This window comes from Fusarium flagelliforme (assembly GCF_020744385.1).
Source record: "Fusarium flagelliforme strain FIESC 12 MPI-CAGE-AA-0113 chromosome Unknown B0J16scaffold_2, whole genome shotgun sequence".
Taxonomy (NCBI): domain Eukaryota; kingdom Fungi; phylum Ascomycota; class Sordariomycetes; order Hypocreales; family Nectriaceae; genus Fusarium; species Fusarium flagelliforme.
Genome location: NW_025763504.1, coordinates 4,996,559 through 5,020,181, shown reverse-complemented (window position 1 = coordinate 5,020,181; position 23,623 = coordinate 4,996,559). Strand labels below are relative to the sequence as shown.

At 49.1% G+C, this 23,623-nt stretch overlaps 7 protein-coding genes across 7 annotated transcripts; 4 read left to right on the top strand and 3 right to left on the bottom strand.

Moving 5' to 3' along the window:
- Window positions 1-5: 5 nt before the first annotated feature.
- Window positions 6-4,300, bottom strand: B0J16DRAFT_354244 (uncharacterized protein; the record flags this gene model as incomplete). Its single annotated transcript, XM_046129360.1, has 7 exons — window positions 6-1,292; window positions 1,341-1,540; window positions 1,829-2,667; window positions 2,914-3,286; window positions 3,374-3,822; window positions 3,913-3,995; window positions 4,178-4,300. The coding sequence occupies 7 exons, from the start codon at window positions 4,298-4,300 to the stop codon at window positions 6-8; spliced, it is 3,354 nt and encodes a 1,117-aa protein (XP_045987278.1).
- Window positions 4,301-6,450: 2,150 nt separating this feature from the next.
- B0J16DRAFT_335089 (acyl transferase/acyl hydrolase/lysophospholipase) lies at window positions 6,451-9,075 on the bottom strand. The gene is made up of 3 exons (XM_046127032.1): window positions 8,700-9,075; window positions 8,075-8,642; window positions 6,451-8,012 (listed from the first exon to the last, which is right to left on the bottom strand). The coding sequence occupies exons 1-3, from the start codon at window positions 8,764-8,766 to the stop codon at window positions 6,803-6,805; spliced, it is 1,845 nt and encodes a 614-aa protein (XP_045987277.1). The 5' UTR covers window positions 8,767-9,075; the 3' UTR covers window positions 6,451-6,802.
- Window positions 9,076-13,228: 4,153 nt separating this feature from the next.
- Window positions 13,229-15,872, top strand: B0J16DRAFT_381250 (uncharacterized protein; the record flags this gene model as incomplete). Its single annotated transcript, XM_046131140.1, has 3 exons — window positions 13,229-13,321; window positions 13,384-13,775; window positions 13,838-15,872. 3 exons carry the CDS (start codon window positions 13,229-13,231, stop codon window positions 15,870-15,872), a joined length of 2,520 nt encoding a protein of 839 aa, XP_045987276.1.
- Window positions 15,873-16,575: 703 nt separating this feature from the next.
- Window positions 16,576-18,265, top strand: B0J16DRAFT_354242 (Rft protein-domain-containing protein; the record flags this gene model as incomplete). Its single annotated transcript, XM_046129359.1, has 2 exons — window positions 16,576-18,137; window positions 18,193-18,265. The coding sequence occupies 2 exons, from the start codon at window positions 16,576-16,578 to the stop codon at window positions 18,263-18,265; spliced, it is 1,635 nt and encodes a 544-aa protein (XP_045987275.1).
- Window positions 18,266-18,291: 26 nt separating this feature from the next.
- On the bottom strand, window positions 18,292-20,137 carry B0J16DRAFT_262832 (ATP-dependent RNA helicase DBP3; the record flags this gene model as incomplete). Its single annotated transcript, XM_046123318.1, has 3 exons — window positions 18,292-18,445; window positions 18,493-18,605; window positions 18,653-20,137. The coding sequence occupies 3 exons, from the start codon at window positions 20,135-20,137 to the stop codon at window positions 18,292-18,294; spliced, it is 1,752 nt and encodes a 583-aa protein (XP_045987274.1).
- A 742-nt stretch (window positions 20,138-20,879) lies between these two features.
- B0J16DRAFT_335076 (uncharacterized protein) lies at window positions 20,880-22,271 on the top strand. The gene is made up of 2 exons (XM_046127031.1): window positions 20,880-21,724; window positions 21,782-22,271. Exons 1-2 carry the CDS (start codon window positions 21,108-21,110, stop codon window positions 22,263-22,265), a joined length of 1,101 nt encoding a protein of 366 aa, XP_045987273.1. The 5' UTR covers window positions 20,880-21,107; the 3' UTR covers window positions 22,266-22,271.
- Window positions 22,272-22,422: 151 nt separating this feature from the next.
- Window positions 22,423-23,622, top strand: B0J16DRAFT_283254 (DNA-binding protein). The gene is made up of 6 exons (XM_046123985.1): window positions 22,423-22,597; window positions 22,657-22,682; window positions 22,734-22,772; window positions 22,822-22,850; window positions 22,913-23,058; window positions 23,111-23,622. Exons 1-6 carry the CDS (start codon window positions 22,502-22,504, stop codon window positions 23,468-23,470), a joined length of 696 nt encoding a protein of 231 aa, XP_045987272.1. The 5' UTR covers window positions 22,423-22,501; the 3' UTR covers window positions 23,471-23,622.
- Window position 23,623: the final 1 nt, after the last annotated feature.

Here is a 23,623-nt window from a genome sequence, read left to right as displayed (position 1 = left end):
GTCCGCTAAGTTGTATCCTCGGCAATACTATGCAATTTGTTGAACAAATTCTGAGGATCATACCTCTTCTTCAACTCCCTCAGACGGGTCAGGTTGCCACCCCAAGCATCCTCGGGCGATATGCTTTCTGCTTCTACGTTGATATACACACCGACAGGCCCCTTGCTCCAATGCCCACCAGAACCTGCCAGGTACCCGTTCGCTTCCCGGACCTGTTTGCAAATGCTTCGATTGAATTCGCGAACTGCGCTATCATGATCCGGGGTTTCCCAACCAAATATCGTTAAGACATCGAAGTAGTCTCCTCGGTTGGCGTAGGCGGTTGCATCTTGCGCAACTTCTCGGATCTTCTCAGTCGGAAAAAACTCAATGGCCATGATAGATTTGCCCATTCCACCATACCTTTCACAAAATTCCCAGAATTCCTGTGCAGTCCGTAACATTGGTTCGATTTCCAGGGGCATCACAACGTTGCCTGATCCAGTTATTCGCCGGACCCCGTGGTCCATGACAGGGTTTAGAAGGGTGTTAGTCTTTGCCGTAGTCATCATCTCAGTATTGTCAGCTATTGAATCCAGCTGAAGAAGGTCTGAGAAGTAGCTTCTGGCTTCTGGCTCCTGGCCATGAAATAAAGGAATGACTGATACAGCACGTGTTTTTCCATCTGGTCCAAAACCAATACCCAGCGCAAGACAATGACCCTCCGAGTTAGGCCTCTCGTATGACTTGTTTGCAAAGTGCAATAGTTCGGGCAACTTATCGGCCGAATACGCTATCGTGCCACTCCAGACTTTGCCTTGATGATGGGCTCGAGATACAAATTGAGTGACGACTCCAAATTGTGCTCCAGCACCACGAATAGCCCAGAACAAATCTGCATTCTTGTCCTCAGAAGCTTCGACTAGTGAGCCATCGGCAAGGACAACTTCCACTTCTAGCAAGTTGTCTATGGTCAGACCGTGACGGGCTGTGAGGTAGCCATGTCCACCCCCTAGTGTTAGTCCTCCAACACCGGTGTGATTAACGACGCCTCCCACTGTAGCTAACCCATATTGCTCAAGGGCGACGTCAACGTCTTCCCAAAGACAACCACCTTCAAACTGGACAGTCATGGCTTTTTTGTCAACTCTGACCTTCCGCATCTTCCTCAAATCAATCACCATGCCTTCGGAGGAAGAGGCGCCGCTAGAGGAATGGCCACCACCACATACAGTCATTGGGATTTGATTAGAAACTGCAAACTTGACAGCCAGAGACACCTCACTTGAGTTGCATGGCATAACGACAGCTGCCTATAGGATTTCAGTATCTTGTTGATTGCTCATCAGGTTTCAACATACTGCTCTCTTCACGCAAGCCTCACTCCACCTCTGTAACTTCTCTTCATAACCTTCATCGCCAGGGAGTAGGACGCTCCCACACGTGATATCTTGACGAAGTCGCGCAAAGTCGTACATTGTGACATGTGATTGGGTGGATTTTGTTTTCTGGAACCTGAACTGATAATTTTGAGGACCGGCGAGAAACAGAGTGAGAGGTACTGCTTGGCTCAAGAGAAAGGAGGAGAAAGCGAGTATTTGACAGTTTTCAAGGTCTCACAAATAATCCGATATGCACGATATTGTTGGCCGATCTGAGACATGTCGTCATCAAACATTTGCAAAGCGGTCATCCTCAGCCTACGATGATTTGAGGCCATTCAGCGCAGTCGAACCTGCCGGTGGCTTCTTGTGGAAGCACTCGGCTTCGGAAATGTGTCTATTCGCTCCGGGTGAAGAAGTGCCGTATCATAGTTCGTCTCTCGGTAATTCGAAGTTTGGACAAGCACCATCCATCGCAAAGCCCTTGTACTGATCCACTACCCACTGTCCTCCCATGAGTTGCTTTGTACTACCTGCAACTTCTCCTCCAGCCAGCCATCTCTGTATTCGAAAGGCTGTTTTTGCGATATCAAGGAAAAGATGCCAGTCATCAATTCCTAGAGACATCATGGTGGAAACGGTTAATGTTTTGATAAGACGACCGAATCTAATTTCGTGGCAGTTCGTAGAAAGTGCGATCATAATCCATGCAAAAATACCAAGGACAGATTTCCAATTTGGCAATCCATGCTGCCAGATAGCAGACCAAATCGCATTGATATCCTCTTCGGAACAGGCAGAGCTGATTGGAGAACGAGTCGAGATCGCCTTGCAGTAAATCAGAGCGACTTTCCGAATAACAAGATACATTAGGTCCGGGAGTTCATAAGGTGAGGAGGACTTGTCGGTCCTGTATGACCCAGGAGAATGGTCTGGGCTCTCGATTGAACTAGAGCGGGAAGGGTTGCAAGAAGTTCGCAGTGGTGGGGTTGTTTCTGGAAGGTCCCCTATCTTGGTATAAAACCCATCTGCGCTCTTGATAACAGTTTGTATTCGGTCGGGAGTTGAGTCTTTTGGAAGTGACAAGACGGCCGAGAATAAACTTCTCACCTTGTCAAGTATATCAGCGGTAGTGGGATGTAACTGTAAAGAGTTTGAGCATTCCCTGAAAGATTGCCAGTTGCACAACAGAGGTGTGTTGTATGCCGTCTTTATGGGTGTCCTTTTTGGGTCGTAGAAAGGGAACTCTGAATTGCCATAAATAGTCGGCTTGATCTCATGTGCTAGCGCCATAGCGATATCATGACTGGGTAGAATTTGTCAGCTATTGAGGCAAGACAGGATAAAACTAATCCTGCATGACACAGGCCGGCGGGTAACAGAAGAATTGACCCCCAAGGGCTTAGGCTACCAAAATAAAGTAGCCTAACTGGTAGTCTAAGCTAGCATAAAACGACCAAATTATTTCGTCTCTTATGCTCTTAGCGGCCAATTCTTCTGATACCCTGACGACAGGCAGGTGCCATTGCAGAAGCGTTGTTTATCGACTTACACCAGTATCATTTTGGCCAGATAGCCACGTAACCCAAGCTGACCTAGCCCACCTCTCATTCTTACCATAACTTTCAGCCCTTGGAGATGAGTCTGTAGGTGGGTCGTCTCGCCCCAATACCAGGCGTCAGAGATCATCTGTACAACAGCAAGCAACAGTGTGTCGTTCTTTTGGGCATTAGCGTCCCCAAGCTGTTTGTTGAGCATCATATAAACGTGACCCTGGTATATATATCGCAGTTTCTTCGGCATATCGCCAGTTTCGGTGAGGAAGCAGGCTGATGTGAACAATACTATTTGTAGGAGAAGAGGGTCTTGCACGGTACAAGGAACCCACATGTTCATAAACTCATTTGTGGGATCCGGCTGTCCGTCTACTGAGCATTTAAAGCGGGATAGTAGAGACAAGTCTGGAGATATATGAGCAAAGAAGTACCTATACAGGAACAGCGTGTACTTACGAAGGCGTACCAGCTCTTTGTTTAGCTTCGTGGCCTTCATGGGAAGGAAGTTGAGCTGTGTCATAGAGCCGGCAATGGGATAGCCCAAATCTGCATTGCCATCATCTTCTATTTTGATCATGTCATTGGACAAGATGCGCTTAACATCCTCGGTGCCTTTCTTCTTAATGATCTCAATGCTCTGTGCTATTGTCTTGTCCGTGTCACCATCAGGGGATGCAGCAGTCGGATACGGGTTCCAAATGCTTGTTGTCGATTGCGTTGATAAGGTTGTAAATGAACTTCCTGTCGGTGAGGGTAAGCTGCTTGAGGAGGGTGATGAATCAGGCAGCTGATCCGCCATATAGTAAAGAGCATGCTGGATGGAAGCTGGGTTTAAATGAGAATATGGTCCACCTCGTACTTCGGCGATTGAAGGTAGCTTGGGTTGTGGACTTGGAGGGGGGGCTCTAGAAATATATTGAGTCAGCATAACAAATTAAGGAACACAAACGCAAAATATGGAGGCAGTAAATGGGAAGCAGATAATGTGCACTAACCTTTTCGAGGATTTAACTTCATATACACATTCGGGAGTAGGAAATCGACGATAACAATTTGTACAAGGTTGTCCTTGAGAGCACTATACAGCAGTTAGCTTTGCATTGAATGTTGTAAGTGATCTGCTAGGGGCAGTGACAAGTGAATTAGCCGGAGGAACCACATGAGTCTCACATCCCGTGTAAGTGTTACGCAGGCAATAGTTGTCTCGTTGCAGCAGCAGATGATGAAAAGCGGACAGCAACATATGAATATTGAACTCACTTTTTGCTTGCGACGGCGGCATTCAAGGCATGATGACGTTTGGCGTTGAGCACGTTTTCTGGGTGGTGTTGGCTGCATCTGCATGGCTTCGAGTCCCGGCAGCATGGCGCTTGGGGTTGCCATTGTGTCGCGCCAACGGAACGGGCCCGGCAATAAAGATCTGCTTGCAATACCCAAGAGTTTAGATGAGACGAGACCAGACGACAGGCTAAAGTCAGGGCGTCGATAATGATCGGTATCCCTTGCCGAAGCCAATGAATAATGATTGGTCTGGTCAGAGCCAACAGTCCCCGAATGAGCGCCGTTCAGAGACACTGAATGAGGCTGTTGGTTCAACAACAGAGCATGACACAGCAGTGCAGGCCGGGGGTTGACAAGCAAGGATGGGTCAAGATGGGGTAGCGGGTGTTGGTCCTGTCCAAAATGGCGGCGGTTGTTTGGGTCAATGTAGTGCAAGAGAGCGCCTGTCTCAAGTGCCAACACAGGGTACAAGGCCGTGGAATATACCGTTGATCAATGGTTCCGATTGAGCCCAGAAGGTTGGGAATCAATCGAGGGCCATGACGAACCGCAACGGAATGGGTTGAATAGACAGAATATATCTGAAGGACAGGCGAGACCAAGACCGAGCGTCGTCGCTTATCAACCAAACGCGGCAACCGGGCGGCTGTCCGGAGAGGACACTCCAGGCTTGTCTAGTTACAGCCAGCGCTGTAACCGTACTGGTGCACCTGTACCCTTACTTTCGTGAGTAATATTGCGTGTCTCTGGCGCGCCGTTTGACTCTGGACAGATGCAAGGAGTTATCCTACTCTCCCTTGCGTGCGTTGACAATGCGATGCGATGCGAAGTGAAGCGAAACGAAGCGAAGCAAAGGAAAGGAAAGCAAAGCAAAGCAAAGCAAGCGACGTGATGTGACAGTCACTCCGTCGTTGTAGGATGCAACTTGATGTCACCTTGGAGCGTGGCTTGCGTGAACTAGAGGCACGCGTACTGTATATGAAAGCTGAAGATGGCAAATCCCTCGAAAGTCTTCAGAGGCGTCCGGCAACAATAACCACCCACGCACGGAAGCAAACAAAGAAATGCAACTCAAAAGTTCCTGCTGCCGATCGTGATCATAAACATCAAGTTGCAGGCAGGCAGATCAGATCCAATTTTGCTGCAGTGCAGTCAGGGGATTCTTGCCGTTCCCACTTAATGCCTAGGTAGGTACTGTAGATGGTGGTGGAGATGGAGAGATCATGCCGTACTCTGGACAAGACAAGCCAATGGCGAGAGTAGTGTTGACTTCTTGGCAAGGTGAAGGCAGGGAAACAAAGACAAGATCGATGGTTGAATGAATAGAGAAGAAGTTGTCGCAGCGCAGCAGAGGTTCTGGGCCAATTCCAACAAGTAATGGTGATGCACCAAGTTATGATTGTAGGCTCGGCAATCGACCTAGACCCTGCAATAGGCAGGCACTAGCACCTTGTCGTCAGTCCTAGCGTTCAGCCATAAACATTTAGAGCAATCTCTCCAATCAGACGAGACGAACTCGTTGATGAATCAAAGGTTAAAAACCTGAAGCTATCCTGATACAGTCAAGCACCATCGCGGATGCCGATAGTGGATAGCCCTCCGAGTGCCCGCTTTCATTCTGTCTTCAGTCTTCCCTTTGCGAATGCCTGTGCTGTAAGATAGGCGGCTCTAGAATCAGACCAAGTCCAGCTTCGTATTGCAACGTATGATTGTGAGTGATAAGTGGAGGGATCCATAGATGTCAAGGAGCAAACAGCTCATTCATGTCTTTGGTGAAATTTGACTTGTCCAAGGCCCAGACCACTAATGAATGCCCCCACATACTACCGCTGTCCCGCCTTCAAGATCTGCTTACCCGCGACTTTAAAATGGCACCTTGACGTTAGGTCCAGCCAGGATCAGAAAATGCGATATGAAGAAATGTATGTATTTCCATGTCGTTTTCGGTCTATGAACTTTGTAAGGGCTCCCCCCAAAAAAATGTCGACCTTGAGGGTTTTATTGTTGACCCTATTCTCATACTCAAAGGAAGGGAAACTCCCAATGGGTGCAACAGACATCACAAATTCTTAAATGGATACACACACTGTAACCAAGTCAAATGATTCACTGGTTTCACGTTCCAGATTGCAATCCCCAATACTGGGATGCCTAGACACGGGAGTAAGATTGCTTTACACAATCGTAATGATTGTGACCGATCGTAATTGACTGTAACTTGCTTATTCTGCTGCCAGCCATTTGGAAAGCATAAGCAGATCAAATATCCAATGGCGTGATAAGCCAATTCTCATTATACGTACAAATAGCCTATATAAACTAAGAATCCTTATATCATTCCATCAATTCATTCCAAATACAAAATGTTGTATCAACAAAAACCAGGTGGTATCTAGTCGCGAAGAAGAAGAAGAAGAGCAAAAAAAAAAAACACATCATCATATCACTGATCCCCCATGCTCAACGCCAATCCCGTATTCTAGGGTTTCTTTCATAACTCGAGCTCATTCCAGGAGCAAGCGTATCTCATCCTCGTCGTGAATTTTCCATTTTCAAGCATAAGTTAGGGGAACGTATTGTTAAGAACATTTTACGTCAAAGTCCTTATCTTCCTCTGTAGTCGGGCTTGCGAGCCATGTTTACTGGTGGAGGCTCATCGTCATCCAGGGGGTATGGAGGCGCGACAGCCGGCGCCCTTCTGCCATTGTGGTGTTGTTGGCTTTCTGGAAGAGGCGTCTTCGGCGGCAACGGCGGTGGCTCGATTCGAGTTGGTGGTGGTGCAGCCACGTTTGGAGCCGGCCTAGGGTATTCGTCCGGACTCACAATGGCAATCAAATCCTGACCAGCGACGTTGTCACGGTATTGCGCTGGCGTAGGCGATGATACTGCCAAATGATCCTCTGGATACAAAGCCGGAGCGCTGGCGCTGGGGCCACGAGGTCCCAGAGGAGGCGATTTTGGGGCAGCAGAATCCGGATGTATGCGCTCGTAGGAGCTTCGAGGCGAGCCATTGTGGTTCATGTGCAAGTTATCTGAGCCCGACTCAAAGGAAGACCGACTAGCAGGGCTATGGGGAAGTGGGACAGCTGTCGGAATATCTCCAGGAAGTTCGAATGCCATGGGCATCTCCCAGGTGCTCGATGTCGACTTGACGATTTCTGGAATACCTTCCGGAGCTCGCGCGTGACGAATTCTGGCCCGGTGAATCTTGCCAAGTTTCGACGAGATGCCCTGGATCATCTTTTGTTCGGCTTCCCTTGACATATACCTTCGGGTTCCAGTGCTGATCTCTCCGAGTCGGTGCCATTCGTTCATGCCAAATTCGCCCACACCTACTTCAACATTGAGTCGGTAGTAGGCATCGATACTAACGTTTCGCTTGCCCAGGTGTTCGCGCATCATGTATTCGTGGATCTTCTCGCAGCCTTCGATTTTGGCGATCAACTTCCTACGTGCCTCAGCAAATTCGCCCAAGAAGCCCTCATACCACATCTGCGAGTTCGAATCTGTGTTCTTAGGTCGTCTTCCAGTGCCAACGCTAACAAATACTCCCACTTCACGACCGGGCCACTCGTTGACCACAGCTTCGTCTAAAGCTTCTGGGCTGGGGTTGAAAGTGCCGACGCCATCGTCGTGGAAGACCGATTGCCCGATGGTGATCGGCTTGAACGCAAGTCCGATAGAGCAAGTGGCCCGGCCAGCTTGCCAGATTTTGCAGTCAAACTCAGGTGGGGGTTCTTTTCGCGAATCGTAAGATCGTAGTAGAGCTGCGGGGGCGCCTCGAGGCGAACCCTTGTAAACTGCTGTGACAGCGCTATAATTCTTTATCAGTATTCTTGTCCAGGTTCTAATAGCTGATGCGTAGAGGTGACTCACGTTTTAGTGCGGTTTTCCCTATGGTCGTACAAACGAGCGTTGGGGTCGCCATATTTTGAATTGTATGCAGGCCGATGCGCCATCTGCGAAGCGGGACTGCGAGCGCTAAAACTCACGGTGCTTGCATTGCTTTGATTGCGACGAGGAAGTCCGGCACTCGAGTAAGACGCGGCGTTGAGAGGATTGGTTAGCGGAGATCCAGCACTGTCATTGCCTTCTCTCTCTTTGACGGTATGTTCTTGCACAGCGGTTTTGATGGCTTCTTCAAGTTTGCTAGCCTTAAAGAGGGTCGAGCGGTATGGAATTCCAGCGATAGTCTTATCGGTCTGAAAAACGGTGCGCGTTAATCGTACGTAGAGTTCCTTGCAAGTCTCCAGATCAAGGCGCAGTCGGCCTAACATAAGAGCAATCAGGCCTCCCGTGCCCGTACCAACGATGAGATCAAAGTGGTCGCATGGCTTAGGAATCTCGTGTCGCTTGGGAGCGCGGCCCTCGATTTCGACAAATGTTCGGTGCATGAGCTCCTGGATAATAATGAAGATAGAATAACCTCGGACGCCTCCGCCATCTATGGCGCGAGTTAGCAGCTGGAATAAACAAAGACGTCATTGTCGTAGGCACTTACCGAGTGATAGAACTCGAAGAGGCGGGCCCTTGGTCGTATCCTTCCTCCTGACTCCGCCAGAGTCCATGGGTACAGAAGATGCAAGTCTGTCGCGGCGTGCGCTTTAATTAATTCCAAAAGGGCAAATTATGAATAGTTCGGGCGTTCGTGAGAAGCGGCAGAGTCGCGCAAAAGTTTAAGATGCTGTTGAGCGTTTCGGCGGTTGTCGTTGGTCGAGATCAGGTGGGCTTCAACGGCAAGAGACAAGCAAACTGATCACGTCTCGTGCGTTTGGGGCGAATTTTCTTTGATGTCTTGGAGAAGTGAGACCTCCAGGTTTGTTAATGGGATCGGTTTGCAAATCCAAGGTAAAGTAATATTGTGGGCAACGAGGCAGTCTTGGCTGGTAGTGACTATCCAAGAAACACTACGTAACGTAACTAGTGCAGGGCAGGTCGCCCCGCCTCGTAGAAGGCCAAGATCCCTGAAGCCCTGACGCAACAGTGAGCGGACCTCTCGGAAGCTTCTGCTGGGAAGCCTCCCAACCCCTGTAGCCGCTCGAGTTCACAGGCGGGAACTTGCCCAGGACTGGAAACTCACGCGCCACCTTGGAATCCTGACAGCAGCTTGAGTTGGATGCGGTTGGACATGAGCGTCCTGGCTACTGCACGTTTAATGAGAGATGCAGATGATGATCAGTTTCCTCTCACCATGATCCTCCACGACCATGTGCGGATAGATGTTCCATACATAGATGCGCTGGGCTGAACGAAACGATGACCCAATCCTTTCCCTCACATCCCGTGCGGTTCGCACAACACGAGACGGCTAGAGAGTGGCTGTGTAAACTTGGCTTTCTGGCTCTTGGCATCAATGCTTGCACTCCCGTCCATTCACGGGCCTTGGCTTGGTTTGTGCCTCTTGGCAATTCCCAAAGCTTAGACCTTTCGCCTCGGTTGGAAGATCAAGTTGTCTGTGACTTGTAGAGATCTACCATATCAACCGGAAGGGGATATATCCGTCGGAAATCCCATCATCCACATGGCATTTTCTCATCCGTTTGTATGTGATTCACTGTTATTAACATTGGTACAGTACGGAAATAGAATGAACGAGAACAGAAAGGTTTGTCAGTATCTGGCGCCCTCTCATTGGTTGTATTCTAACAGTTCTGTGGCTGTGTAAGCCAAGTTCGCCACATTCCCGCATCCGAGACTGGGTCGTATCTTCCAGGGTTTCCATAAGAATCAGGGACTTAACGATGTGGACTCCTCTTTGGGAAATGTTGAATTCACGAATCCGAAATTCGCGACTTCTCCATGAGGTAGCCAAGTGATATTCAGGAGAACCACAATTGCCCCCATCGACTTGCATGGAGTACCTGGAGATCTTAGGCCTCCACGGAAGCCGGCAAAATGTCAGAAACCCGATATTCGGCATGTGGCACAAAGGCGGCCTCTTTGTACGTGAGTGACCGACTATACGCGTGGTCTTCTACACATTGCTAGAATCTCCTGACTGGCACACGAAAGTCACATATTCAACCTCGTATGTGGCAGACGACACTTTCCAGATTACCGTCTGCTACTTATCCGAGCAGTGTACAATGTTATAAAACAGTTCAGCAGAGATGGCACAAAGTCATTGACAAAAGAACTAAGAGATGTCAAGCGATGGATAGTTACATAATAACAAATGCCTTCACCAGGTTTATATCCAGGCTATTTATTATATTGCGATCACTTACATCTGACGAAAAGACGTCCTTCCTTCAGGCTTGCGTTGCAAACCGCAGCTTGTGTTTACCAAGTTATGGCTTAATAGAGGTGGGTGTATGCGGGTTCAAGATCGGTAGTCAGTACTCATGCTGGCACAATTTCATGATGTCCGTTTTTGAGAAGTATTTGTAACCAAATCAGGTACCGCAACTGCAGGAATACCTTTACTCATAACTCAATTACAAAGTACGGTCGTGTTAGAGTCTGTATGTCAGCCTCCACTTATACTCACCCCAGTCCCTTACAGAGATTGTCAACTCGGGCTGTCAGCATCTGTTAGACTGCTATACCTGAAGATACCACCTTAGGTCCAACTGCATCCTCCAGCCTTTGATAGCATCGATTACGGCAAAGGAAAGGCACGTACATACGGACATCTAGTATTTTCAAATATCAAATTCGAAGATGTTCTGGAGTCATTGTTCCCCAATCAGCTATCTGGGTGAAGTCTTCGTACCCAGACAACTTACGTACGTTTGCTCTTGTTAAACCAACATAGATGCATCTCAAGCAACGGAATCAGGCTTCGTCTGTCAGCCGTGCCCACACCGACCGAGGCTCTGCGACAGTACTGTCTCGAATGCTACTCTGCAGACGCAGCCGGCAGCTGGATGTTAGCCTGCGAGGTAGGTGATAATATCGCTTCTGCAGCACGACTTGGCCTCAGATTTCGAGCGACCAATCCGTCCCGGTTCGAGACATTCATAAGCTAGAGCAGAGCTCCAAGTTGCATGACTCCGTGTAAGAGAACACAATGCATCGAAATCAAAGCTCACCACGACTGGCGACACAGGTCGTGCTTCTGCAATCGGTGTTACCATAGCGCGTGTCTAAGGCAGGGTTGCCGACCGGCTCTCGTCTGTTGTCTTTTGCATTCATTCGTTGCCGACCCGTCCGTTTCGTGTTCTGGCTTCTTACTCGCCCATCAACAAGCAACACCTCTGCCGACTTGTCCACAGTCATCTTGACAAGTCGTCGCTCACCATTGACACGCTCGCCAGGATTGAGGAGGGGGTGCGCCATTACTCCACTTTCGAAGCTCACTGCTGCATTACTGTTGATTCGGACATCCCGTGGCAGCCTTGGGTTGTCTGTTGAGAGATACTGTATTGATTAATGAAGGAAAATCAGTGTTCTGGGAAGGCAATTGGGGGAGGCTTGCGCCGTTGAAACCTTGGTGGTTAACCAGCATGAGCTAAAAAAGCAGATCTCAAGGTCTCGAGAACTGGCCCACAAAGTGCTCCTCGACGCAGGCCGTTACTTCATATGATAACAGTTAGTGGCCTGTGAGTATGCACGGCGCGTTTAATAGTAACCGGAGGCTAAGAAGGGAAGGGATCAAAATTCAGTTGGATTGGTTGAAGAAGCGTAATCAGCCGGCTTGTGTGAGGAACAAGCTGTGTGAGCTGTGCTGTCTGCGGATGATTTGTGCAGCTCAAGGCGCAATACCGCACAGCAAGTATGGCAAGTAGGCCGATAACACTCATCCTCTTCGCTCCTCCTTCTTTTATCAGCTGAGAACTTTTGTGAAGTCTCTCGTCTTTTTTGGTTTCAACCGTCGAACCCCTCCTTCAGGTCAGCCCCTACATCTAACGTTACTCACCCAGTCCCAGGGTAGGCACTGAAGTTAGGTAGTTTGAGCTACCGGCTGATCTCAAACGATACATTGGTTATCAGCATAGATCAGGTAAACCGGTATCGTGGTTCCAATTGATCATCAAGTGAGTACAGAACCAAGACATTGTACTCTTTGTGCTTTGTTGTGGGATGAGAGGGAGGCCACCAGAACAGCACCAGCACCAGCCCCATCTCAGCCAGCTCCCTCACTGCAGCTGACCCTTGGCCTTACTTTAGTACCTTGGGTTACCTTACCTACCTTCCTTGCCTTTAGACAACAGTCAAACGGAGAGAGAGGCTGACAATTGCGGAGGCAGCCCCTCTTTGAGTTCTCTGCATCTGCATCTGCGTATGCATTTGCTCGCTACACGCTCCTCGTCTGTTGGCTCTCTTCATCTCTTCAACTCGTTTATAGTTAAATCCCCACCTGCTTGGCCATTGTGAGAGGATTCGAGGACCCTTGTCTGTTGATACCCCAACCAATGAGAAGCTTTTCCACCTGAGCACCCCCACCTCTAATCTTGTCAGGCCTAGGCCCCATCAAGCGTCCAAAAACAAACTCACACAAAAGAGGGTGGCTAATAATAATCAAGCAAGGATCAATCGATTCTGGCCATAGATTGATTGTTTTATTTCAATTGGTGTCCCAAGCCCTGGTCTTTTTCTGTTGAATCCTGCCACGACAGCCTCGTGCGAGCGAGCCTTCCACCATCCTAGCCTTCCCTCTGGTCTTCTCTTACTCTTCATCACCCATGCGACGTACGTTCTCTCTCTAGTGGTCCGGCTTGTTGGCTTTCTTACCTTTTCTCTGCCATTGGCATTCCTCTTCCAAAGTCCTTCCTTCCTTCACCTCAGCCGGAATTCTCTAAATCGTCCGATTCCAACTCAATTCCCCTCGTATACTGTCGCCCTATCGCTTCGCTTCTTCGTCAACAATTCTTGAGCCCACACGAATTTATATGTATCTTGGTTTTTAACGGAAGACTACTTAGATAGCAGATAAACTACCTGTCGTACTCGAAACTTGCTATCCAGCCAACACTGTATTCGAGTGCGCGGCCGAAACGAAACCCGCTTCGGTTCAATGACCTTCGCCGACTTCGCTTGCTGACGACCGCATCACCTTCCAATTTGCACCCTTGCTCGTATTTGTCGATGGAACCCAACAAACGACGCAAGCTTGCCCCAAAGGTCAACGCCACGACTCCTAGCAAGCCGCCGCCGCCTACACAATTCCCCCACGAATCGGTCAGCTCATGATTCTCTAGCTTTCCGCGTCCTGTTCTTGCTAACCCGAGCTCTGGATATAGCCTCAGCAGCATTATCCAGCTCAGGAGGCCGCTCCGGCACCCCTTTCCGAACGTCATGACTTTGAGTCCTTTGCGCGACATCTTCAAGATGCCGCTATGCTTATCCAAAGACAGACCGAGCGTCACCCATACACCGATGTCTCCGTTCTGCTATTAAGATGGGAAGAAGACGAGTCTGTCGATGAGGATCTAACTGCTCTCGAGCAGGTTCTTCAGAAGCAGTACAAATACAGAACTGAAAAATGGCATATTCCCACAGTACCCAACCCAAGCATTAAGCTCGGGGTTCAAATGGCTTCTTTTCTCGAACACGCGAGAGCCAACCATCTGCTTATCATCTACTATGCTGGCCACGGCTATGTAAATGCTGATGGCCAGCTTTTTTGGGCTTGGTGAGTTGGACGTTTCTCAGATGTGCTGTTTGTCTCGCCTTTGGCTGACATCTTCTCAATAGCAATGCCCGAGAAGATGCCGCAAAACTAAAATGGGATGGTGTCCGTTGTCTGTTCGAGGATGCTCAGTCCGATATCTTGTTGTTGCTTGACACATGCGCTATACCGGACCCCCCAATGGCTGGTAGTCATGGTGTGAAGCAAGCCATTGCGGCCTGCACATCAGATCGTAGTCCAGATAGCATAGAGAGGTCATTTACGTCCAACTTGACCGAGGCTCTTCAAAAGCTCAGTAGTGGACGACCGTTCACAACACAGAGACTCCATGAAGAAGTATTATCGCTGAAACAACAGCAGCAGTTGCTTCAAACTCCTCGGCAAACCAACGGAAGCACCTCGAATGCGCAATCTCCACAAAATCCAGTTTTCATACCTCTAACTCCTGGAAAGGGTCAAAGTATTGCTCTTGCGCCAATGCCCTCAAGACCCCGAACTGGTTCGCAAAATGGACATGATGCGGATGGCCAGAGTAACCGCGAAGAACAGCTGATCGACCCAGAATCTGTTGTCGACCTCAGGTTTGAAGAGCCCAGGGTGCTTGTTTGCACTACCTTCGTTGGTGATGCAAGTCCGGATATGTCTTTTTTCTCTCAATGGCTGCACAGTACACCGCCCCTCGGCGACAAGATCGCTGTGGAAGGCATGTTTCTTGGACCGCCTACTATGCTTCTCATATCCATGCCGCACTCGATCTGGAACGTGGTGCAGCACGATAAAGTCTGTTGCTTCTTGGGGTATATCAGCTCTCACAACATGATCCACCTCTACAACAGGTTAGTAGGCTCTTCTGGCATCAAGCCGTCAGCCAGAGAAGTTGAGGATGGCCGAATCCTCCTCGAGGCAAGGGATCACGCATTTAGTACCCCTGCTCGTGTCCGGCGAGACGAAGGACATTCTTTCCACACACCAGCCACGAGAGAAGCGCCCAGCTCTGTCGAACGAAAGGAGTATCCTCCGCAGGCCAGTCCTTCAGCCCAAGCATACGCCAACTCAACAGGTAGCCATACCAAGCCCAAAGACGAGGTGGAAGATTCGGCAGAAATGCAGGAAGCTGCTGAGCAACTGAAAGCTTTGAGCCACGTTCGACACCCGAGCGACGAAAGCCAAAACATCAACAGGCCTCGCACAATTCTCCCTGACGGAATGCCTGAGATTAGACCAGAAGGAGAGAATGACGAGCATGGCAATGGAGATCCTCTAGCAACTCTTCGCAACGTCAACGCTGCAGTCAAGCCTCCTCGGCGGTCTCTCCCCAAGCAGGATACTCGATGCAATCACTGTAGCCATGCACCTTTCAAGGATTCTTCTTCGTTGAGAAAGCATATCGCTGCAGCTCACACCAGGCCATTTCCATGTGCGTTCTCGTTTGCTGGATGTACAAGTACTTTCGGGTCGAAAAATGAGTGGAAGAGGCACATTGCATCACAACATCTATGCTTGCAATACTATCGCTGCTCTTCCTGTCCCCAGAGCACTGCTGAAGGCAAAGGGAACGAGTTTAACCGCAAAGATTTGTTTACACAGCATTTACGGCGCATGCATGCCCCTTTTCAAATCAAGAGGGCGCTGGCCAAGGGAGACAGTAAGCTTCAGGCCGAGTGGGATGCGCATGTTAAAGAGATGCAAGTGTCTTGCCTCGTGCAGCGCAGATTGCCGCCTCAACGATCAGCGTGCCCAAAACAGGGATGCCAGAGTGTCTTTGAAGGCCCCTCCTCATGGGACGAGTGGACTGAACATGTTGGTCGGCACATGGAGAAGGGAGAAGGCGGTGGCAGACTCGGAGTAGATGGCCTACTCGCCCAATGGGCGCTGGATGAAGGCATTATTGAGCGTAAGGCAGATGGTGAATATCGATTGTCAACCAGTAACGGAATGGGCGGAGGCAACAGTGGAGGTGTGCCTCCCGTTTTCGAGCAAAAAGAGTCGACCTTAACTTCGGTTTCGACACTGGAACCGTCACAGCCGGAGGAGTCCTTGATCGTGGAGACAAACACAAAACCTCCAGAAGACAGAATGGAGGTTGACACTCCCGAGTAAAGTGGGCGCTTGGTGACTGACTATAGGGCGCATTACGAAATTTGTGCAATACAATGCACTACAACGACATGACGATACGAAGTGAATGACCAAATTTCAAACAGTTTTCTTTTCTTATGTAGTGACGGTCGCTACCTTGCCCAGTCACTCGCTTAGAATACGTTCTCATGAACAGAATGAAGTCTCGTGACTTCAAGGCTTGAAACAAAACATCAATTGGGGTTGAGAACTGCGTAAAAGGGTATAAAAGTCTTCAATTAAATAAAAAAACCACATACAAACCTTGCTGTCGTGTTGGTGTACTAGTCTCCCTTATAGAGGCACACGTTTAATGAGTGGATATCCTATGCCTGAATACGTTCTCTTCGTTGCAGCTGCACTCGCGATTAGATTACAAAAATGCTTGTGAAGGGGCTTGAAGATTTTTAATTTGAATAAGTGGTTGGGACTTTGCATGGCTTGATGCATTCGAATGAGGATTGTTAACATCCAATCCATAGGTAGCCTTAATTAGTCGAACCCAGCCAACGTGCTCGATCATGATAATGGACCCCTAAACCCCCTACAATCCACTGAAGCCCACTGAAACTTAAATATCAACACAGACACTGCATCGTTCACCAACACGTGTCAAACCAGCAGCCACGATACCTTCATCCTCTCAACGCAATTTTGTCACTTACTTCATCCTCGAGGCCCAAAGATGCCGCCCTCATCTAAAAATGAAAGCCCTCCGGCGTCTTCATCTCCGTCCATGATCAAGGGCGCATCGCTCCTCATCATCCTCCAGCTCGCCTCCCGCCTAATAACATTCGTTGCCAACCAGCTTCTCCTGCGCTACCTGACAGCTCCTCTACTGGGTCTATCAACCCAACTCGAGGTGTACTATCTCTCTGTTCTCTTCTTCGCACGCGAAAGTTTGCGCGTGGCGATTCAACGACGAGACTCAGGTTCTCAAGCGAAACAGGAAAGCCAAGCGGTGGTGAACTTGGGATACCTGTCCATTGGCTTGGGAAGTCTGGTCAGTCTCGGCCTGGGATGGATGTATCTTGCGTACGCTACCGAAACAACTCTCTCGACGCCGTACCTTGTCGAATCGCTGTACTTGTACGGGTTTGCAGCTATGGTTGAGTTGTTGTCTGAGCCATGCTTCGTTCTCATGCAGACAAGACTGCAGTTTGGTACGCGGGCTGCAGCAGAGTCTATTGCGACATTCTTGCGATGTATTGTCGTGTTTGGCTCTGCGGTTTGGGCATCCAAGCACAGTGATATTGGAGTACTTCCTTTCGCCCTCGGACAAATCACTTATGGCGCTTCGCTGTTCCTTGTTTACCTGGTAACAGGATATCAGCTTGCGTCCTCAATCGGGTTTTCTCTCCTCCCCAAGACTATTGCTACAAAGGAAGACCGCTTCTGGGGCTCTATGTTTGATCGACCAACGATAGGCCTTGCCGGTAGCATGATGGCTCAAAGTGTGGTCAAGCATCTTCTTACTCAAGGTGACACCTTTCTCATCTCCCTACTGGCCTCCGCCAATATCCAAGGTGCATACGCACTGGCAAACAACTACGGCAGTCTGCTTGCCCGTCTTCTTTTCCAGCCTGTCGAGGAAAGTAGCCGAAGCTATTTCTCTCGACTCCTCTCATCTGCAACCCCTGTCAAACAAGGCGGCAAGCCCTCTCCTGTTATCACAGAAGCAAAGCAGAACTTGTCAACTCTGCTCCGGCTCTACATACTTCTGTCATCCGTAATTGTTAGCATCGGACCTTTTGCTGCTTCGTCTCTTCTGGCGATTGTGGCCGGCAAGCAGTGGGCTGGCTCAGGGGCTGGTGATGTTCTTGCGGCGTACTGTTTCTATATTCCCTTCCTCGGCTTGAACGGCCTTACAGAGTCTTTCGTGGCATCGGTTGCCACAGAAGCCGAAGTTCATAAACAGTCTGGTTGGATGGGTGCCTTTTCTGTCATCTTCGCTACTTCGGCCTTCCTTTTCATGAGAGTTTACCCTCTTGGCGCCATCGGTTTGGTTCTGGCCAATATCATCAACATGGGATGCCGTATCATCTGGAGCGGAGCGTTCATTAAGCGCTATTTTAAACAACATAGTACTGATTTCAAAATCAAGAGTCTGATTCCTGAGAGCACAGTCGGCGTCTCAATCGCTACAGCCATTCTTCTCAAGCAACTCAAAATCGCAGACAACGCGGACCCACCGATCAAATCTCTCGTCAAGATCGCTGGCTCGGCCATCCCATTATTGCTTCTAATGTACGTCTACAAAATTCCAAATAACAGACTTTTCGACTCATCTAATTCATCGCAGCCTGGTCCTCGAGCGCCATTTTATCCTTGAGTGTCTAAACTCGGTTCGCGGTCGCAAAGCCACCAAACAATAGTGCTTTCGTTTTCCATAATAGCAATTCTAATCAAATGTAATCTTGGTGGACTTTGCGTTCATATCAACATCCTTGAAGAAAGCACCGTACATATCGTGAGCCTTCTTCTTGACGGTGGTGCCGAACTTGAGGAGATCCTCGGGCACGGGCTGGTTGGCTCCTCGGAGAATATTGACGAGACTAAACCAGTAAGCATGTGTTTATGTGTGAGTGCCTGATGTACTTACGAGCCAGAGTGAGACTTGTCCTCAACAGTGAAGAAAGTGATAGCTTCGCCAGTCTTGCCAGCTCGGCCAGTTCGTCCAATACGATGGACGTAGTCCTCAATGGTCAAAGGGAACTATGCAAGTTAGCTAGTGTTTAATGATTCTTTAGGTCGATACATACTGTAACGTTGATAACAAGCTTGACCTCAGGGATATCGAGACCACGAGCAGCGACATCGGTGGCAACAAGAACGGGGGTGTGTCCGGACTTGAAGGCCTCGAGACTCTTTGTTCGCTGCTCCTGTCGCAAATCACCGTGGATACCACCAACGTGAATACCCTTACGGCTCAAGAAGTTCTCGATACGGGTGGCTTCCTTCTTGTACAGGCAAAAAACCAGGATACGATCGTTCTTCTGCTTGCCCTGCTGGTGCTCCTTCAGAATCTGGAGCAGGCGGAACTCCTTTCCTCTGGGCTCAAGAACCTCAACTCGCTGTGAAATTCTTGCGTTGGCCTGGAGCTCAACAGCGCCACCTGCTGTCTCCTTACCACCAGATCCAATGGTGATCTTGACGGGGCTGATCATGAAAGTGGAGGCCAGAGACTGCACAGACTGGGGCCATGTCGCTGTGAACATGAGAGTCTGGCGCTGCTCACGAGGAGGGCAGGCACCGAGAATCATCTTAATATCCTCCTCGAAACCCTTGTCAAGCATACGATCAGCCTCATCAAGAACAACGAAGGCTGCGTGGCTAAGATCGACAGTTCCGTCGGACATGAAATCCTTGAGGCGACCGGGAGTAGCAACAATGATGTCGGCACCACGGTTGATGAGGTTTCGCTGGTCATCTTTGGAAGCACCGCCATAGAGACAGACACACTTCAGCTTGTTGAGCGCTGCCACAGAAGCCATCTGCTCATAGGTCTGCATGGCGAGTTCTCGTGTAGGCGAAACAACAACAGCCTTGGTGTGCTTGTGCTTGATGGAAGAGACTGCCTCAACACAAGGAAGTGCGAAAGCCATGGTTTTTCCGGATCCTGTCTCAGCGACACCAATCACATCACGGCTGGAGAGAGTGAAAGGCCATGAAGCAGACTGAATGGGTGTGGGAGCCTTGTAGTTAGCGAATGGCGAAGGCTTCTTCTCGAGGAGGTTTGTGGCGGGAAGTTGGTGGAACTCCAGGACGGGACGAAGAGTGATGGTCTCGGTCTTGGGATCGGTGATATAAATTTCGTTCTTGGACAGGAACTCGTCAATCTCGGATTGGGGGACGTTGGAGAGCGCAATGGTTTGGGTGTAAGAACCACTGGAGGGAGCCTCAGCGTCAGAAGAGGATTCGGTAGGTGTCTTGGTCTTCTCCTTCTTGGACTTCTTCTTGGGAGGCTCTTCAGAGACGTCAGCGGAAGCTTCAGTCTCGGCCTCGGCCTGCTTCTGCTTCTTCTCCAACTTCTTCTGTTTCTTAGCCTTCTTGCGCTCCTTTTCAGCAGCGCGCTCAGCGTCAGAGTTCTCAGCACTAGGCTCAGACTCTTGGGTCTTCTTCTCCTTGCGCTTCTCCTTGCGCTCTCGCTTCTCGGCCTTGAGGCGAGCCTTCTCTTCGGAGTCGACCTTGGTCTTCTTGGAGGGTCGGTCCTCGCTATCAGCGAGGGAATGCTTAGTGGCAGCCATCTTAAATGAAATAACGTAGTAAAGCGACCGAGAAGGACTTGTACGAAAGGCGGTCGATGCTATCGCAGAATGGCTGGGAACTAGGTTGCGACGCAGAAATTTGGGTGGGATGAGACATGCCCGGAACAGAAAAAAAAAGTGGCTTATCGATAAGCAAACCGTTCGCCCCACTCATCCTGCATCCCAATTCCGCAGCACATACTCCGCTACCTTATCAGGCTAAGTTCCTACATCGGAGGACTCTAACATATACTACTGAATTGGTCTAAGTTCGCATTGTCTCGGTGAACTCCAGCTTGACCAGCTAGTGTTGCTATATTGCGCTACTGGCTACAAGGCTTCATGATTGATTTTGTTGTGACCGAGTTGGGTTCACAATTCAACCAGTCGGCGACACATGTGTCCTGTTGTGTCCTGGCTATAGGAACCATCAACTCTCTAAACGACAGACAACAGTTCCCACGCTCTTGAGTGCGTAACGATAGTGTATGCTTCTCCATCAACCGGCATCCAAACATGACGGGTGTCATACCTGTAAAGCTGTCACAAGGGCCTTCATGATGCAACTTTCCGTTCGGTTATGGCAACCTGGCTATTGGGTTACCATGACGCCTTACTTACCGGGCGATGCAAGACAGCTCAGAATTGGTCTCTTGAAGTTGATCATTTTGGTTATCATTTTGGGCCGTATCTTGAGAACTACTTATTGACCAATGAGGCAGCGTTGATTGCACTTTTCCGCCTCCAAAGTTTCGCGGCTTCTAATATTAGGCTCGCGATTGCCTCAGTTCGCTAGCCGCAGATCTACTGGCCACGCTTCCATAGTATCTAATGCATGAATATGCTGTGTTGAAGGTCCCAACCTGTTCACGAGGCGGCAGATAGCATACAAGTGTACGCCAGTCCCCAGTTACAATGAGGTTCATGTCTTATATCCATCTTTTTCACGAGTTTTGTTAGATACCATCCAATGGATACAACAACTCAAGGTCTTTGCTCACTTCCAGGCCGACCTGATACCTATGGTGTCGGCGTTCGCGCCGCGTTCTACACGCAATGGCTCGGTACTTTGATCATGGAGTACATCTCTGAAGGCTACCTCACAGATTTGCGCTTCGTTGGCCTCTTTTCCTCTGCCGCTGCCTCGATATCCCTGGTTATTGGTATAGCATATAATGGTTTTCAACCGCTCGACATTTACTTGTTGCTCCTCCTTGCTATGGGATTTTACTTCTTTCTGATGCCCTTGTGCATCTGGCGTGTTATAACAAGATGTCAGCCGCACTTGGACCCCTTCCTACTTACAAACGAAACTCATGGGACATTCTACTATCTGGTTCTTCTCACAATACTCACGGCTACCGTGTCAATGGGAACATGGTATTATACTGTCTTCTTGCCACACCTTGACCGCGACTGTCGCGATGTAATATTCATGTTAGGGAAGATAAACTTGGAAAGCAAGGGATATGTGATACTTGGGTCGATCTTTTACATCGGTGTTCTCTTCAGTATTGGGGGATTCATCTTTTTTAACAGTTGTCACACACCAATAATTCGTGGAAGTACTCGAAATAGGAGATCTCGGTATGAAAGCTCCAGCGTTATGTCTTTCTAACTTACAGCCCAGCTGAACATTTCCAGGGCAAGAATCGTGTGGCGTCTCAGGAAACTTCGACTCTTATGTGGGTTCGCGATGTTTACCCTTCTGGTCATTGCTATCGAACTTCCAATTCAATGGAATGGCATTCAAGGTGTCTACGACTTCGCGACCATCACTCAGCTTCTCCCTTTCCTTTTCTCAGTCGGTGTATTTCTGCGTTCTTGGGCGCTCTACGCCAGCAAAACTAGCACGACCGAAGAGAACGAACCACGATCGAGCTCGGCTGCATCATCACAAGAAGGTGTAGTCCAAATTGCGAGGTTTCCTCAAGATTATAACCCGGGGGCATATTATTATCCACACTGGCATCCTCCTTATTGGTATGGGTATAATCAGTATCAAGACAGAGAAGCGTATCATTACAACGATGATTACTACTACTACGAAAACAATTGTACGAATTGTCCACGGGAATATCAAGAACTACGATGGCCACAGGGAGTCTACTATACACGCTGGTCCTAAATTGCCATCGCTATTCATACTTAGGTAGATATTGATAATCTATATCCTCTGAATCAAGATTAAGGTGGCGCTCGGTGAAGCTCGGTGAACCCCGCCGCACAGACCTTAAACCGGACCCCTTGCATTTGCACCCCGCAACCGTAAGTAAACAAAACCGTACATGTCCAAAACCATAGCCCTCCATCGCCATCGCCAAATTAACCTTCTTTTCGATTGATACCCCTGATAACGCAGAAATGTCGTCAAAGGAAGCTTCCAAGAGCAAGGACAAGGATAAGTCCAAGGTTCACAAGCTCTCCCTTAAGGGAAGCGCTCGTCTTGTCGCTGAATTCGTATGTCTACAAACCTGATTTCCTGTCCGCGAAGGTTTGCTAATGATTCGGATTTATAGTTCCAGTACTCTATTCACAGCATTCTGTACGGAAACTCTATCAGTCAAAGTCGGGACGTTTATTGACAATTTGACAGCTTCCAACGAGGAGTCTATCCAGCAGAGGACTTTACAGTGTACGTCTTGCCGATATTATGCCTCGATCACTCGACTAACTATACTCAGTGTCAAGAAATATGGCCTCAACATGCTAGGTAATCGCATACCGCTTTACTCGCGACTCTGATTAGCGGCCGTTCCGACTAACATCACCCAGTCTCGGCCGATGACCAAGTAAAGGCATACATCAAGAAGATCATGTCCCAGCTCGACAAGTGGATGGTAGGCGGCAAGATCTCCAAGCTTGTCATTGTCATCACAGATAAAGATACAGGCGAACACGTTGAACGCTGGCAATTCGATGTATGTTCTTCTCCGACCCTCCGACTTCAACATCATGATCTAACGAAATTAGGTCCAAATCTTCGCACCCGTCAAGAAATCCAAGTCCTCAAAATCCGCTTCCAAAGAACAAGAAAACGCTGCTCCAGCAGGGGCTGCGACCACAGCCCCCGAAAAGACAGAAACTGAGATCCAAGCCGAAATCGCCGCCATCTTCCGTCAGATCACCGCATCTGTTACTTTCCTGCCCCAACTAAGCGGCGACTGCACTTTCAACGTACTCGTCTACGCGGACGCCGATAGCGAGGTCCCTGTTGAATGGGGTGACTCGGATGCTAAGGAAATCGAGAACGGCGAAAAGGTGCAGCTGAGAGGCTTCAGTACGGCAAACCACCGTGTCGATACCTTGGTCAGCTATCGATTCTCGGATTAGTCTTAGGTGTAGAAGGTGTGCAAAAGGCGGAGAAGTTTTGCTTTAGGGATTTCGGCATATCTCAGGAACTATAATCCTGATGGGCGTTACAAGGCGTCATGGGGGCTTTATTTGTTCATCTTCGATTTTGATGATCACGATGGATTTGTACGA